Raw genomic sequence first — 18,693 nt, forward strand, 5'->3', positions numbered from 1 at the left:
CAGTCTCAGGTAGGTATCACAGAGAAGAGGCTTTACAGAAGACTTAAAAACATATAAGCCTTGAGAATGGTAACTATGAAATATTTTGCCACTGCTATAAGGGTGGAGTGGTGGCAGCCAAGGGTCCCCAGGAGCATCTACCTCTCTGAAGGAAAGAAAAAAAAAAAAACCAAACCTCCAGTTCGCTCCCTGCCGAGGTGTAAGTCTCACCAGAGTCAATGGAAGACTTCTAAGAAGCCCAGGACCTTACAGTATAAATCGCTCTTCTGGGAAAGGATGCTTTGCTATCATCGCCATCAGCATCTACGAAACGAGCAGAGGTCCCAGAGCAAAAGTCTATGCTACCTGTCCAGCTAGTTCTAACTCAGTGGTAGTTTACCACCAAAAATATATTGGTGAAGCTTACAAGAAAGATCAATAATTCCTTAAATAATTATACTGTGACTTTTCTAGTTACAAGATCCTTGTGACTTGAAAGCCCCAAGAGTTTGGTGGACCTGGGGCCACCAGAAGTGCTACTGTTGTAGAACTGTTCTATCCTCTCACATCATTCAAAGCCACAAAGATAATTAGATTGTAAGAAAAAATAAAAAACACAACATGGTGTATGTCAAAGGAAGTGTGCAAGAGCTTGACAGTGAATACATCTCTGGCCTGCAGAGATTTCCACTAGAGGCAATGTTTCTCTGTGCTACTGTGATTAAGACAGAAGATGAGTTTTATCTCAAGTTGCGCCAGGGGAGGTTTAAATTGGATATCAGGAAAAAGTTGTTCACTGGAAGGGTTGTCAAGCATTGGAACACACTGCCCAGGGAAGTGGTAGAGTCACCATCCCTGGAGGGATTTAAAAGACAGGTAGTCGTGGTGCTGAGGGAGATGGTTTAGTGGTGGTTTTGGCAGTGTTAGGTTGATGGTTGGACTTGATGATCTTAAAGGTCCCTTCCAACCCAGACAATTCTATGATTCTAAAAAAGACAACGAAGACTCTCAAAGGGGACATTCAGGCACCGCTCTGACAGTAGTTCAGCCTAACTTCATGGTCTTCACGGCACCCCAGAACAGATTTCGGTCAGGAGGAAGCTGCTCTAGAACCCACCTTGCTGGGCAGGGTTGGTGGACTGAACCTGCCGCAGCTATACCACTCTTCATACTCAACTACAAACATGTGTTTGAGCTGCAGCCACACATTTTGCTCCAGTTCAGACACATCTTCCGAGAAACTAACAAAAAAGTTAAAGATCTGGACACTATCTAAATCTTCGCATTCAGGTAGGTCAGAACGCCATGATTACAGTGCCAAGAGGATGACAGCGCTACAGACTGTAAGCAAGAAGGACGATGAAGAGACAGAAGTAGGAAAGAAGTCTCAGCTCTACATTTTCATTAGGGTGAGCACGAAGAGGCAATTAAGCATTGACTAAGCACCAGGGAAACAGACATAGTTGTATTTATGTAGCAGATCATACAGCAGAACTGTGACACATCATGATAAGGCTCTGGAAAGTAGAAACAAGCAGCCTGAAATATTTGTTAGAAAAAAAGCTTGGTGGAATCGTAATAAATAACAGACACAACATTAGTAGCTTTTTGTGTCTCTCTACTTTGATGTGTTTTAATCTAGATATTACCAACCAGACTACGTAAAATTGGTGAGGAAAAAGATATTAACATAAAATGCTAAACATGAATAAATAGTTTTCTTTAAAGTTCAAGACGACCATGCAAGCGCTCCTTTTAACCCGAATGTAGCACTAAAAACACGCAGGAATAAGCTATAGTGTATATATAAAGTCACAGATGTACACCACAGGTCATCAGATACCTCCAGGTACACTAATGCTGAATGACATAATGCAGAGTGAAGTATACACTTACAGGCTAGAAAGTCATTAACGCTCAGGAATGTTTCTCTAGTTCCAACCCAAGAGTACAGACATGAGAAAACGAGTCATTATTGACTACTATACACGGAATTCTGCAATTTATATTAATGCTACAACAGTACATTTGTGGGCCAGATTAGTTATGATGATTGCTTAAGTGATTAACAAAGATGAATCGGTCTACAGCCTTTTCATTAGATTCTTACAGGTACAACATTGTACCTATTAAATCTATAATCATCTAAACAGCACTAACTGAGTCAATTAGATCTTACTGTTGCAGTAACTCCTAAGTATTGCAAGATGCATTAAAGTGTCTTCGATTTTTTTAATAGCAAAGTATAAACTGGATCAACTATTTCAAATGAAACCATATAAATTGACTTATTTTTCAATAGTCTTGAGTAGCACTAACATTTTCTTGTCTTAGAATATCACCTGTTTGGCAATTCCTCACTGTGACGTGAATTTTATTTTGCAAGAAATAAAATGACTAATTAAAAAAGTTTTGCTTGCCTACAAAAAGTTCTCTCAACTTGGTTAACTGCAGACCATGAATAGGCAAACGCTAATAATGCTCAAAAAAATGAGGTGGGGATTTAAAATCAACAAAAAATATTAAATTTTTGAAGGTACGTTGGTTCAATGTACCTTGTGAACCAAGAAAAATTAATTTCTAATTTCTAATATATGATGTCTGATCTTTACTACCACGCATACTGATGTCATTTATGCCTTCAGAACGCATCGACAACACCTAGCAGCTCTTTACAATTATTTTGCTCACCTACAGAAAGACTGCAAAAAAAAAAAAAAAAAAAAAGGCAAGTTGACTCAATATAGAAGGATGTCCTTCATGAAGTTACAAACCTCAAATATCATTATTTCCCCTCCTCATTCCAAACCCACAATTGTTTAACTACTGGAACAGTTAAATTGGCAATACAATTCTAATCAAGGTATTTTCTATACAGGACGGAGAAAGGTAGTTGCACACAGATAACTTGCACGCAGTCAGGGGGCAGAGCGGGGAGAAGTAACCGGGGGAGGATGTTGGCTGTATGGTTTTCAGGGTTGAGGAGGCCCACAAGAGGGAAAAAAAAAACCAAAAATGAACAAACAGGCTACGAAGGATGAGAAGCAGAAGGTTAACTAAGAAAGGGTAAACTTCGGCTCATGTCTTGTATAATTATCACTTCTGCTGAATCCCAAGGAAGGAAAGGGGGGGTGGATTTAAAATACAGTGCTTATAAGAGTGTTGATTTACCGCTGCCGTGCAAGTGACTACAAAATAGGTGTAATGCAATACGTGGCAACGTAGATGGCTGTGGTATCAATTTAAATAACTTGGAAGTAACAAGTGCAATACTTATTTTAGGCCTCCAAATCTCATACGAAAAATAAATTCTTTTTAAAACCAGGCTCCTACCTCCTTTCATCCTAATGGATTATATTTAGACTATTTCAATAAACTTATTTTAAGCATTATGTGGTATTTAAAAGACACTGAGCAACATAAAAGTGAATTTTCAATGCTTCCATTCTTCTTTCAATTCTTATCCTGTAAAAATTACAAAACACACAAAAATAACACACTTCAGACAACACGGCTAAGTTTTGCGCGTGTTCACTGCTCAAAACTCGCTTCTGTTCAATAACAGACTATCAGTTTGTGTTGTCGTCTTCTAATCTGTGTTGCACTCTACCCACATACCTGATGCGATATAAAACAAAGGATTGCAAAGGGTTCATTCAGAGATATTCTGGATAGGCAAATATGCCATTTACTCTACCAATCCTATTGTGTCCAAGTTCCATCTATAGTCCAACGTAGTATACAGGCAAATAATCACACACAAAAACCAACTATTTGGGCACAAACAGAAAAAAAATATTTCTATTTTCTAACAGGATGTGGTACTTATTTTTTCCCCCCTTTCCCAGGCAGGTCATTAGAAAGCTCTTTCTAAAGGCTCTTTAAGTTTTAAATGAAGATACTTAATTCACTGGGAGAAGAGATGGCACTTCAGGTACTCATGAAAGAAGCAAGAAAGTAAGCGTAGGAGTACACCAAGGGAGTTGTTAAGAGAATGGTTCAAGAGGAGTGAAGGAGGTGGAAGTGTAGGAAGAGACAAGAACAGACGTAGGCTGAAAACTTCGAGAGTTTACATTAAGAAATGCATTAAGAAATGCAAACTCGATATACAAGAAGTAAAAAATCACAGGGGGGATATGATATCAGAGGAGCTACAGAGGAGGGCAGGAGCAGTAGCAGTTTGGATGGACTTTACAAATCAATCAAGTAACCAGAAGAGGAAACAAAAAAAAAAAAAAAAAAGCTGTTTTGCCTGTGGCAGCACTAAGGCAGAAAGACTCTCAAGTCACTAGAGACATCAGAATCAAGAAGAATAAAACCATCAGGTAAGTAGAGTTTTCAACATACACAGTGAGAACTGCTCTTCAGTCACAAGCAAAAGTACAAACCACATACTGAAAACTGCTTCGGAAAACCATTTTAAGGAGCAATTTTCTCTAGCAATTGGAAAGAAGGAAAGGAATGTACCTGTTGGGACTCTCGAATAAGAAGGTTGTAGGGAACAATTGACTTAATTTCTCTTCTCTGTTTAAATAAACTGCAAACCAAGCAACTATTTTTTGACACGTTTACATTACAGGCACAACCCAAACATCGCAGTGGTCTCCCCTTGAGCACGTAAACTGGAACCCAGCAAGGAGACGCGTGTTCCAGCAGCATACCAAGCCGCGTGTAACTTCATCTTAGGCAGAGGCAGCGATGTGTTTAGCCTACACTGCACCGAGTTAGAGAGACGTGCTCTTTTACTGCCTCCGTGAGGAGATCCACGCGCACTGTCACAGGCTGGAAAATGTTTTCTGGCAGAGCACTTGCGGCCTGAACTTTAATACCCCTTAGGGATGCTGCCAGTGAATGGATTTCACAAAAGAGCAAAATAAATAGTATCAGTTTGAACAGCAACTGACTTGAAAAGCGTTATTTAGTTTATCAGGGAAAAAGAAAATAACGTATACCTTTACTGTTAGCAGTACACTATATTTTATTCTTATTACATGGAAAAGAAAAACCTTTCAGAAGACTACACACACCAAGAAAACACATTTGGTGTGGGGAAGAGAGCAACCACCAACAAAAACACAGTATATGGTATACCAAACACGAGAACCCTTATTCTTAACAAAGAAATGGCATCAAATCCTTCATATTCTTCAGGAGGTACCTATAGCAAACAGTCCACCCACGGAAGGTCAGAATCTAGTCATACTATTCAGGAAAAACACATTAGTCAACCTACTGGGAAAGGCATACACTACAATATGTTACAAAAATTCCTATCTAGGCCACTCCCTTACATCCCAGAATCCTTGAGACTGGAAGGGACCTCTTGAGGCCGCCTAAGTCCAACCTTCTCCTCAAGCAGAGCCACAGAGCAGGTCACCCTATCAACTGAGAAATTCTAAAGGTTAAATATGCACATTAAAGTATTTCTTACAATGTTTTAAGTAACTGGAAGCGTGTGATTTGTTCCACGGGGCACTAGTTGTTTGTTTGGGGTTTTTTTTTAATGTCTCAACAAAAGAAAAACAGGGACTAAGTGCTACTTTTGGCACGTGTTGTCCCGCAGGTATCCCTGCAGTGCCTGCAGATGTCATTGCTTCAGTTTCTAACACATCTCGAGACGGATCGTACACAATTCCAACCCGAGCAGGTCTGTGGACAGCTTTTCTATACCGAGCACGCACACTAGTATCGCTCGTTGAAAAAGAAATGGGCTACAGGTGCATTTGTAAGAGAGGTCACATAGAAGGCAAGAGTCCATAAGGTTTGAAATATAGTTTCTAGAAAAGAAAACTCACTTGCCACCCCAGAAGCGATTCCGTAAAGCAGTCCTCCTCCATCCGTCTGCTGCTGAAAGACGTGGGTCCCTGGAGGTGGGCTTCTTTCTTGTCGAATGAAATTGTAGAGCAAAGTTTTCACAAGTCTGCTGGTATATGGGAGACTGAAAAGAAAAAGAAAACAGCTTTAGTTGACTCACAACTGGCAAAAATTGGCACAGCAAAGCCCAGGCAGGGTGCGAAGGCTGGTGTTTGGCGGTAAACACAGACAGTAACTCTCCCAGTCTCCAGCAGACTGGAAAGGGAAAGAACGCAGAGGTCTTACTCAAGCAACGCTGCACTGACTTCAGCAGGAGCACCCTCAACAGCAGGATCATGGAAACTACTTTTTGTTTTCTTTTTTTCAATACAATTTTTTAATCAATCATTTAAAGTGTGGAATTGTTGTATTCTTGCACCTCAAGACACAATTGGAAAAATATTTATGCAAGGGAAAGAAACATTATATTTGTTTAGGTTTTGCTCCATGCTTTGGTTACACAGAACAGGTAACAATACTATTTCTCCAACCCCTCCCAATATTTTTGTCTGTGTGTGCAGCTGGGGCCAATTTGCAAAGACCAATGAAACATCTGACCTCACGTCAATGTTTTTGACAAATGCACATACAATTTGTTGGATTTAAATAAAACCTTGCCATATTTACAAAACAGAGAAGGATTTCCACAGAAACAAACAGTTGGTTCCCATTCCCATATGATTCAGAGGTGAACAGACAGGGGCTGTGTTACCACGTCCTCCAGTCCCCTTTAACCAGTGCCCCTCCAACTCTTCCCAGCGCCCTGGATTCCCAGCCGCCAAATTCCCAGTCCTCTCCCCAGAGGCCAGGTACCTGCTACTCCCAACTTAGACCTACACATACTATCTCTTCTCCCAAAAGAAGGGAGTTGGAGGGAGGGGATTCTGCCCCTCTGCTGCGCTCTGGGGAGACCCCCCCCTGCAGTGCTGCCTCCAGCTCGGGGGCCACCAACAGAAGGAGGACATGGACATGTTGGAGTGGGGCCAGAGGAGGCCATGGAGATGCTGCCAGGGCTGGAGCCCCTCTGCTGGGAGGACAGGCTGGGAGAGTTGGGAGGGGTTCAGCCGGGAGAAGAGAAGGCTCCGGGGAGACCTTAGAGCAGCTTTCCAGTAGCTGAAGGGGATCCAGGAAAGCTGGGGAGGGACTCTTGATCAGGGGGTGAAGCCATAGGACGAGGGGGAATGGTTTTACACTGAAAGAAGAGAGATTTAGATGAGATATTAGGAAGAAATTCTTTATTCTGAGGGTGGTGAGGCACTGGCGCAGGTTGCCCAGAGCAGCTGTGGCTGCCCCATCCCTGGAGGTGTTCAAGGCCAGGTTGGACGGGGCTTGGAGCAACCTGGGCTGGGGGAGGTGTCCCTGCTCAGGGCGGGGGGGTTGGAATGAGATGATCTTCAAGGCCCCTTCCAACCCAAACAATTCTATGATTTTGACCCAAACCCTCAATTCCTTCAGTCCAGAGATTTAAGTACCACCAAACCCCACAAATACGGAGGCTCTGCCTCCAGTTGCTCTGCTCACATACTGCTGAAGTCTGCCCTGGGTTCCCTCTGCCCACAGCCAAGCTGAGCCTCCCCCCTCTCCCTGTCTGTCACCCCGGGGCAGTACCTCTCTTACATCTAGCAGAAATGTCCAAAAACCAGACAACAGATACATTTACCAAAGATCTGCCCACGTGGAATTTAAAGTTGAAAGAGGATGACTGGTAGCCTGACTAAAACGCGTACAAGCCACCACGACAAAGAATTTAACCAAAACAACCGACTTGCCAGAACAAGTGGTATTACTCACACGACCGAGTTTACCACCTGCTACATATTTCCACCACTGAGGCTTAAAACTCAGCGTAGCACATACGTGCAACCTTTTGAGGGGCTGCTATTTATTTGTATCCCAAGAAGGCTCATCAGCATCTCTGAGGTACACGGGTTCTCTAGATTGCAGCGTCACAGGAAAAGACCCATAGCTGTATCAAAAAAAAGAACCTATCCTGAAATGTTAAGAGCTGTTATGAGTTATAAGTTAATGAAATTACCCTCAAAAAATGAAAATGGCTTCTAAAATAGTTTTACTGAAGTCTGGGCTCTGAGATTAAACCTGAAAACTTCCAACAGTCCTTACACGTTTTTGTGTTGTTTTCTTTTGAGCAGAACAAGTTTTCTATCAAAATGTATTTTGTTGTCTTTTGTTTTCAAGTACAGTCTAAATAAGCCATCTGAAGCATTCGCTTTACCATTAGGTACCACCCCAGAACATGACGTACCATCGACCATGCATCAGGTATTTGTGAATGATGCTCTCTCGTAGAATTTCTTTGTGGAATAATTGGCAAGAGAGGAAGACAATGAGAGTTGTCACAGCTTCCAAGGAAATGCTGTACGTGATATCTCTGCAGGAAAAAAGGAATATTTATAAAGATTAATCTGCTGGGTTTGTTTACAATCTGACTTCCAAGAACATTTGGTAGCTTCACCTGAGGTTATACCCTGTTTAGCACAGCGAGTTTCAATTGGGAACATGTAAACAACAAATTCATAAAACCCAGAATCGCTTCATACCAACAATGGGTTGTTTTTCTTAGACATAAGCATTTTTTTTATATGCCAAAAGAAAAGACAATGTAAAAAATATTGAGGTACTGCCCAGAACATTCCAGCTGCAATTTTCAGACTACGCTTCACTCTAAAAATAATAAATATATCTCAAAAGCGTGTCCTTTGTCCTGTTAAATTGTCACAAAACCATCATGCTAAGTCGGGGAAATGTCCAGCTAGCCAAACACAGCTCCATCTGCCAGGAAAAGTGGAACCCTAAGAATGGAATATAATATACAAACGGTGGTTTAAGTTTAAGAAATGCTCGGGATATCACGATACCACACACAGTTGTTCAGTTCTAAATGGTATTTTTGAGGTTATAGTGTTTATATATATCTACAGTATAAAGTTTCAAGATATTACAGCCAACCCCAAAGAATGTGCTGTAATGATTAAATACTCACACCAGATAGTTAAACAAAGCTCATTAAGTTAAGGTTAATTAGGAAAGGCTGTGCAGCAAAATGGACGAGAGATAGATCCACTATTTGGGATATCCTGTGCTTTCTGTTCCCACTTCTGCCTACAATGACCTTATTTTTAAAAAGGGAAAAAGAAAAAAAACCAGCATTTGCCTCCTTAGTCCATAATAAATTGCAGAATACATGAAAACTTTTAAAACACAATAAAATAACTTGGACGTGTGCCAGTATCATCCTTGCTTTCAACCAAAGACCGTTTGTACCCCCTCCAAAAGTAAGGCGATTCAGTGCAACAGTACCATCCTGCAATCCATTAGAAAGATTGTTATTAAGTACTTTTAACGTTTCCCCCACTGTTACTATTTGATTTCCACACTATGCGTTACAATCCAGTATCATTAAGTTACAACAGGTATCCAGCATCAACTATCAAGGTTTTCTGACCTACTGGAAATGCAAAATCTATTTCTACTTCTCAAATTCAAAGATTTTCTAGTATTGCTATTTAAAAATTAAACAATAAAATAAATAAAAATCAGCATCAATGTGTGTTTAAGCAGCAATGCTAAGTTTTTTCTTTATGTCACCTTCCAAAAAATTTATTCTTAACAGTTAAAATAAGTATAAAAGGTTGTTTGAAATAACAATGACTTGAAAACTACAGTACAATCTCTCTTGAAACAAATGAATTACCCACAGGAAAGACCGGCTGGAGTAAAACTCTTCATTAGCCTCAGGATCAGAATTGGTGTGGTTCTTTCCAAAAATTAACGGGATTTCATTCAGAAGAAGTCTGTCTGACCTTTAGCACACTCAACTACTTCTATATTCTCAAGGGCGCTGCTAGAAATACTGTCAATAACATGCATTGGTGTAAAGCAAGAGGAGAGGTTCACGCGTCACGGCGTACAGACAGCTAAAGTTAAGCTCTTCTGCAGTAGCTCCGGGTCAGAGTTTCTGAGCGAAGAGAGCGTTAGTTACGTGCTCGAAGTCAAGAGCAAACTGGAATCACAATTTCCTGGCTCCCAGTCCCCAGTACGGCACTACCTCTGATACAGAAATGTTTTTGAAAGTGAAGGTTATGCAAACTCACTGTTTTTATTTTTCTCGCGCGCGACTGAAGTATCTGAATCTGTAACATTTGAAGCTGTGGGTCAGGAAGAGACTCGCTGCTTGCGTAACGTTCTTCCTTAAAATCACGAAGCACGTTGTAATGACTTTTCATTTCGGTGAGTTACCTGACTTTTTGCCCACTACTGAGGAAGTTAGCCAGTGTAAATGCCGATGATTAGATCAGGCCAGAGGTCACGCTATGATCTGGTTCCACTGGTTCCACTGCAAATTCATCTCAGCCAGAAGCAAGGCCGGGCTCGGAACGGCTTTGCAATCCCCTGCCCACGTCCCTCCCAAGCAAAGCAGGCAAGACCTATATATACTGATTATTAGAACTTTAGCCACCAACAGAAATGTTTTTCTATCAAAATGAAAACAGCAGCTTGGGAAAAAAAAAATACTTTTTAGCTATAGGAAAAAAATATAAATATTCAGAAGCCTGTCACTACCAGGGCTGAGAATACAAGAATAATGTCCCCAAGCCGGAGTTGACGAATGAAAAGGCTGACTTCGTGACATGCCACAACATCCAAAACAGCTGGGTCACTTTGCTGAGAGAAAACAAATTTCAGAGCCTAGTGTACTTTTTCCTCCATCTCAATCATTCATTCATTTAGTTTTCTGACAAACCATACAAGTGGAAGAGCAAATCTGAGGAGACATTGCAAAATTCTTCTCTCTTTTTATAAGATTCAGTGTAAAGAAATAAACAAAGAGGTTACTGTATTAAGTAATATTTTTTAAAATCTGCTTTCAATACCCTTATATAACTCTGAAAGAAAAAAAAAAACACAGAAATCAAGCTAAATTCGTGCAGCTCCAGTTAGTGAGTCCAATTTTCTTGCTATTCAAAACCCAGTTAGAGCACATTTAACTGCAGAAACGTTCCACTGAACCTGTAGAATCTGTACAAATTAAATCTGCTCTGACATAAACCCAACCGGAGTCCTGATATCTGGGCTAACCCCTCAGCTACAGTCACCCTTCATTTATCAGCACAAGGATAAAGCTTCAGAGCAAAATTATTTTCTCCACCACGGGTCAAATGTACAGTTTGCTGAAACTCAAGCATTTCTAAAGGGTCACAACAACTACCAGGAACCTCTTTTTAACTTCAAAGAAAATAGTGTTTATTTATATTGAGAGGCTATAGAATAGGGGGTTTTGTTTTTGAATTACTTCTTTTTTTTTTATTCAAAGCTATCGGTCATATAGAATGACTTTACATGGAATTTATGCTGATCTCCAACTTCCTCAGAAAACTGTTTGCTTGCAGATAAGGAGGAAAGTAGAAATAATGAACTCATGTATCAATTACATGTCAAAATTATTTAGCTATTATTTAGCTAAACCAGAACTGCATGATGTTTTGAGTTTCTGTGGGGTTATTTTTTCCTTCCCAAGTGTTCTATAAAACAAACAAAGAAATCCACAGAACTCAGATAAAGCTCATGTCCCGAGTCAATGGGCTTCACAGAGCAACGTACCAAAGCATACACAGGTTTGGTTTTCTTTTTCTCCTTCTGGATTTTCTCTTTTGGAGATTTCAATAGCTATTCTCACTGAATTTCTTCCTGTTTTTCCCCCTTTCTCCTTCACGCTGGAAGATATAACCCCATATAAGGTAGACAAGCTAACAGATATTATTCTTTTGTCCCTCTTTAGACACACTTCTTCCACGAGGGAACAATCTGGCATAGACTGAACTCTAGAAATCACGGCAATCGTTTCTCTCCTGTGTTTCGGTTCGTTCTTTATTACGAGTAGCCGTCCTCCTTGCTATCACAGTTCTTCCAGTGTGACCCAAAGCAAGCGCCCATTTCTTTAACGAGATGGAATAGGTCCAGGTCCTCACATGCGACACCCAGGTTAAAACTGACTTCTGGCAACAAAATCCTGTATATACACACATAGTCTCTAAAGCAAAAGACATATCATACATATCTGTGATTATCTTAAATTAGGAATTCTTCAGAAAATGATGGCGTGAGCTCAAAATGGAAGATTCCTAGATGCTGGCGTAACATAAATGTGTGTATGCATTTTAGTATCTACATTTCAATGAGAAGCAGTCGATATGTCAATGAATTCCTTCCAAAGACATTGACATCAGACCATTTCAACTGTAACGAATGCTTTTGAATGAAACAACCATGTACAATTGGTATTTTAGTAATCTTTAGACCACAGCTCTTTAAAATCAAATGACAAAAATTCTAAGAAGTCAGCTACGCTTTCCATCTTAATCCCTTTTGTCAGGCAGATACCATGGATCCTGGGCTCCTCATTGGGAAACCTTTGGCCCCGGGAGTACTGCTTTAAAACAGCGCTATATAAAAAAAAAAAAGTACTTAAAAAGTACTTTTAGACTTAAAGTACTGCTTTGGAAGAAATTAGTAAGCAACTAATTCTTCCAGGATACAGCCTGGAAAAGATATCACTTCTCTTCTGGTCTTCCATCAAGAACATTCAGTTTTATTGATTTATTTATTAATTGTGGTGGCAGACTTGTAAATGCCATCAGAGCTATGAAGCTTCAGGCTTTTAGGGCTGGAGAACCACACCTGGCCATCTATCTGCATATCACACCCTCACAAGGTTTTGTCTGCTCGAAGCGGACCAAGATTCCACCTTGCTCTTTTACAGACAGTTATTTCAAGTATACCACAATGCTGATATTGCGCTTAAAAAGTTCCAAATGTCTGAAATAGAGGTCTACGGTTAAAATGGTAGTCTTCACCAAAAATAAAAGATCGTCTTTGTGGTAGAAAAAGGAAAAGAGCACGCACAAGCAGCCAGTTAAGGCAACCTGCCTGAGCAATAACTCTTCCAACTGCAACAGCTTGAAGACTTGCCATTACTTGCTTGCACCCACAGACAAGTGCTCACGCTAAATGGTGCCACACAGCAACCAGATGCCACACCACGACACCCCACTGGGTTTCCAAGTGGATTTCTTCTGAACTACAAAGAAAAGTAGTCCCCAGCAGACTGAAACGTGAAGATCATCATAGCAAGGTCATCTGTCAATCGTAGCCTGTGGGGAAAATACAAAACCCAAAATACTCTTGTCTACTCCTGCAGACTCAAGTAAAAACAATCAGAGCAGTCCGCAGGAGTCTGATGCTAACAGCAACTTATGTATTTAATTTGGTAAGGAGGGAGGTATTAGCATAATTACTGTTTCCAAATGATGCAACTGCCCCGCACAGAACAAGAACTACGGACCTTTTAAAACCTCAGCTCCCCAGTGTCCTGGCATCTGCTTTTTCCATTCAAAACCATGTGGATGACCTTCTATCAGTGTCACCTACCGAGAACCTCAACAATCTACCTATGTGTCACCATCCTGCTGCTGCTGGCTTCTCTCCAACGCCAAGCGCACAGCTCCCAGCGTCTCTCTGTGCCCACATCATTCAGCTTTGTTCCCAGCCTGCAAGAGAGAGGTCTGTGAAAGAGGAACCAAGCCGAAGTATAGAGGCAATATATAGGAAAATCTCAGCTAGGAACTCCGAGTACCTCTCTGAAGGCACACGCTGTTGTAAACACTTTAATTACTCAATGAATAGCAGCTACTTCTATACCTTCACAAACAGGGGCTGAGAGCTCATAAATGATTTCACACCTCCAGAGCAAACAGGCTGAACGGTCAGAAACAAACCTCTGGGTTTCAACTCACACCACTAGACCAAACCCCTTCCCAGTTTAAATATTTTCCTGAACTTTCACCCAGCCATAGCTGTCTACTCCGAGTATTAAAAGGTTAAAAGGTAACTCATTTTCTAATTTAGGAGAGTTGCCAAAAGGGCTGATTCATACAAAAACTCTCAAATCATACAGGAACCAGGTTTCATTTCCCTGCTTCCTGAGGGCCCACCAGAAAGGTGAAAGAGGAGTCACCGCAGAGAATAGGATCACTTTTGAAAACTGAAAAGCAAGTAGAATATCTGGTTATCGGTCTCAGGATACAAGTACAACTCAAAGTGAACATAATCTTTCCTCTTGGAATCACTCCTAATTTTACACCCACTGATGGCACACACGCACCGCGGCAGCCGATAATGCACTACACTCATTACAGCTGACTCCAAACATTTGGGAGACGTCCCAGAGGGGCACTAGAGAAACACCAACTGGAAGCAGAGAACATCTCTGACATTTCCTACTGCCTCTCCCCCGCACTGGGTATTCTTGACTGGGAGACAGAATGAGAGTAAGAAAACAACCAAAGACGGCAATACTCAAAAGAGTATCTAAAGGATTAAAACGATAGTTGGATTCAAGACCTTGTATTCCCAGAACTACTCCTAAATCATCTGAGACTACGCAGCCGTATACATTTTCACCTCATTGGCATTCAGTTCTCCCCTCTACAGACTAAAAATATTACAAATAGTCCAGGACTTAAGTGTTGCAAAGAGCATCCATGTTCTTCTGTATTTACCTTGCACATCAACGAGTCTTGTACGTAATATAGAATCATAGAATGGTTTAGGGTGGAAGGGGCCTTGAAGATCATCCAGTTCCAACCACCCTGCCATGGGCAGGGACACCTCCCACCAGACCAGCTTGCTCCACGCCCCGTCCAGCCTGGCCTTGAACACCTCCAGGGATGGGGCAGCCACAACTTCCCTCCGCGATTTGTTCCAGTGTCTCACCACCCTCAGAGTGAAGAATTTCTTCTTAATATCTCATCTAAATCTCCTCTCTTCCAGGTTGAAGCCATTCCCCCTCGTCCTATCACTACATGTCCTTGTAAAGAGTCCCTCTCCAGCTTTCCTGTAGGCACCCTTCAGATACTGGAAGGTCGCTATAAGGTCTCCCCAGAGCCTTCTACATATCCACTAAATCTATGCGAAAGACTTTGAAGAAAAGAACACAAGAGAGCAGTCCAATTACCCATAAAAATGGACAGCTTGAATGACTGGGCTTGTGTAGATTTCAATCTCCAGGGAAAAGGCAGCCACAGAGAAGATGACCCAAGCGCTCAACAAGCTACTGCAGACCATTGTGGAGATCTGGGCAAAGAGAGACCACAGGAATCACATCCTGCTTTCCAGCCATGACAGCTGCGTGAAAGGCAGACCTGCTCTACAGTCTCTCTGTAACACCAAAAACTTCTCAAATGTGAGCCACTGGTTTCAAGGCAGAGCCATCTGGATGTAGCGGCAGCAATAATCTCTTCAGGTCTCGTGGCTGTCTAAGGCAATGGAGAAAAAAAAGCTTACACCCGTCAATCCGACTGTTGTCACTGATTCAAAACAGTCTGCAAACTCTTAAGCTGCTGAAAAGCGATATGCTTGACTTCAGTGCCTCGGTGTCTTTGCTGCCCAGACCAGAGACCAAACCCAAATACTAGCAAGCAGGTGTTTTTCAAGATACATCCAGTATCTTTCGTGAAAACAGGGCTTAAAACCGTAATAGAGAAAGCACATTATTAGGAGCTTGAATATACAGCACGATGTACGATAAACAGGACAGACCTCTGATACTGCACTCTGGGATTAGAAAGTTTGTTACAAGTTGAATGTAAGTTAAAAATTGCCTCGTGAAAAGAAAGGTATAGAGAAACACTGATCTAAGTCTAAAATAAAAACTATATTAGAATTAGAACAGAAAGAAGAATATACGACACAGATTCTTCTGCTTAGGACATTTAGACACTTAAGAGGCCACACATCTATCATCAGAAAAGAGGAAAGGATAAGAGTAATGAAGAAAATCTTCCTTCTAAATAAATATTTTTAATTTGCGGCACCACCACAAGGTGCAGCAGCAAATAAAACTCCCTTTATATTCAACAGATCCCTCCTACACAGAGCACAATAGTCTCAAACTTTGAGGATCTTCCAAGTGAAGCAATACAAATCTCCTTCAGTTTGGATATTTTTGCTAGCTTCAACCTAAGTTTCAACAGATGGAAGTTTCCCTTTGATGATTAGAGGCAAAGTTGCCAAAAATGCTAAAGTCAAATAGCTCTTCAAATACTGGAGCTACTACAATCTTGATAAAAGTTCTCTTTTTTAAAAAGGACTATTCTGACCTATTGTTTTGAAAGTAACCAAAAAAAAAAATTAAATTATGACACTCCTGAAATAAGAGAGAAAAGAGTTCTTAACCTCTTCGCTGCTCACAATTAGCAAGGAAAAGAAAGCTGAAACATTTTTCATCATCTCTGCGTGGCATCATTCCTACACTGCAATGATTCCATAGAGCTTTACAGTCAATTATATCGCCCTTCTTCCCCCTACATTTGACTTTTAAAGCTCCCAGGAAATGTAGCAAGCGTCCTTAAATGACTCAAAACATTGTTAACATTTAAATTTGCAAGTAACAATTGTTTTAGGTTGCAATCTTAGCATCTACAGAAAATAAGGGAATAGAACAGAAATACCAACTAAATTCTACTGGCACCACAGGGTGCTACTTAGCAGTGATGGAACTAGATCACAGTATTTCATTTTTCTTCCATATGCATTTATAGTTTTTAATGAAGTGAAAATGTACTGATAACAACCAGATGTTCAGCTACGTATACCAGGTCTTAACAAGCTGCTGAAAGAAGCCTTCATAATTTAAAGCCCTGGGAGCATTATCTTGCAACAAAACGTTAGCAATGGTTTCTACATAAAAGTCGCACAATTAAATACCGAAGTCGCACCTTTTTGCTGATTTGGCAGTTTTAATCATTAATGTACACTCCTGAGTGCTAACATTAACAAAACCCAAGAAAAAGCAGAGTATCTGTAACACACCCAAGGGAGCCATAAATCAAACATCAACATACCCTAACACCAGTGTTTTAAGGAGCTGCACAAGCCTAATTCTCAAAAAGCAATAATGCTGTAGTTTCTATAAAATGTCTTGAAATTAAACATGAAACCTTTGTCCTCGGCATTTTGTAGAATGCAACAGAGCCTGTTTTTCAAAAGGGTAATTCACGATCTTTTTAATACCTCTCAGATAGAGGGCCACAATGCTGCAGAGCTCCCCGGTTCCTACTACAATCTGTTTTAACTATGCCGAGTGTAACTGCCTTAAAGCACATTTACCTTTCCCAATACAAACTAACTTTGAGAAATAGCTTCTTCAATTCCTCATAGACGATTCTGAGACACTCCTAGATATGCTTTGCTGTACCTCTCTGCAGCCTTTCCCAACCACAAGAAAAAACAATCAATGCGTTCTGGTCCTTCAGCTATATTTCACAGTAAGGGATACGGAGAGGTGGGTTACAGATTTGCCGTCTTCCCCATCTCACGCACCTTCCTTATTAATTTTGAGCTAGACCGCTCACCTGCATTTTCCACGTATGCCCATAGGTTATTCTGCAGGCAGACGTGAGCTCATTCTGCCAAGGCTTTTCGTAGAGCAAGCTCAGAGGTGAGCAAGCTCTGCCCCTGCTCAGCAAAGACTCCAGCCTTCATGAACTCACTGCCCCTGCCAAGCCCAAACTCCTACCTTCGATTTCAGTCAGTCTGGAAATGGGTTCAGATTACGTACCTGCCTCCAAAATGGCACACACAAGTATACTAAGCTCTCCTCCCAACAATACCTGTCGTCTTGCATATACATCTTCACAACGTGATGCTCAACAGAGAAGAGTAATAAGATCTATGTTATAAACACAAATTTCTCACTACTCCATAACAGTATTTACACAGCATCACCCAGCAACGCTGTTCACTCTTTAGTAACTCATTTGCAAAGGAAAAAATTAAGGCAACACATTTGAAAATATATATAGAGAGAGGGGAAAAGAATTATAGTAACTCCGAAGCGTACTGCTTTCACCAAAAAAAGCCTCTGACGTGACGTTTAGAACAATTTAAAGGCAAAAAATGCGGGACTGTCGCATGGGTACCTCTGCTCCTGCATTTTGGACACAGGGATGGTCTTCCATGCCTTAAAAATTTTCTTAGTATTCCAGTGAAGGAGAAAAAAAGAAGCTTAAACTGGAGCGTAGAGAAGCAGTACATTCAGACTGGAGCTGCCAGCTGTATCCACTCCGCCACAAAACTCCATCTACAGAACCCAAGGAACACACTAATTGTGACAATCCTCTGTTAAGGGTACTGAATGCTCCTAGCAAAAACCTTGCTATTCTCAATGACATTTCAAATATAGAGTCAGCATGGAGATTTTAGCGGGCTGTCACAACAAAAATTCCTCTTTAAAGCAGCTTTACAGACAGACAGTCTGTTAGCAGTGCCACTGTAAGCTGCCAGAGCTGCCTATCCTCTAGCAAGCGATCCTAAGTCCTGCTGCAGAAATCATTACAAGTTTGAATATTCCATGTATTCCATTCTATCTATTCCTTCCCAAAATTTACCTATGAGGCTTGTAATTTTCCTGATTTCTTCCAGCTGAAGACAGAAATGAACTACTCCCTTGATACAAAATAGGGTAAGAATTTATAGTGTAAATCTGATCGGGGAGAGGAGGGGAAGTCAAAAGTAAACTCAATCCTGATCATTCCCCTGAAAAAAATTAGTATTACATTACGCAAAAATGTCTCAGCCTTATAACATCTTTATGAAGAACAGAGTTGGATAGTGTATTAGAGAAAGCAAGTTTTTCCGTATCTCCTTTCCCTTTCCCTACTTCCCCTTCGATGATACGGGAATAAAATCGTTAGTTAAGGCATTAACACATTGTTAAACGCATTACAATAGTAAACAAGACAATAACTTCTGCAAGTGTTAGTATCTTACTAACAATTCAAAAAA

The 18,693-nt window shown here is 40.8% G+C and overlaps 1 protein-coding gene across 3 annotated transcripts in view; it reads right to left on the reverse strand.

Moving 5' to 3' along the window:
• DYM (dymeclin) overlaps positions 1 to 18,693 on the reverse strand; it is a 244,951-nt gene that overhangs the window by 201,371 nt on the left and 24,887 nt on the right. For all 3 annotated transcript variants that reach the window (XM_082497723.1, XM_082497722.1, XM_082497724.1), the window contains exons 6-7: positions 8,096 to 8,221; positions 5,775 to 5,917 (exon numbers count right to left, since the gene is read on the reverse strand). In XM_082497723.1, the coding sequence (XP_082353849.1) occupies positions 5,775 to 5,917; positions 8,096 to 8,221 (269 nt within the window). The remainder of the gene's footprint in view (positions 1 to 5,774; positions 5,918 to 8,095; positions 8,222 to 18,693) is intronic.

This window comes from Vanellus vanellus, assembly GCF_965231255.1.
Source record: "Vanellus vanellus genome assembly, chromosome: Z".
Lineage (NCBI taxonomy): Eukaryota > Metazoa > Chordata > Aves > Charadriiformes > Charadriidae > Vanellus > Vanellus vanellus.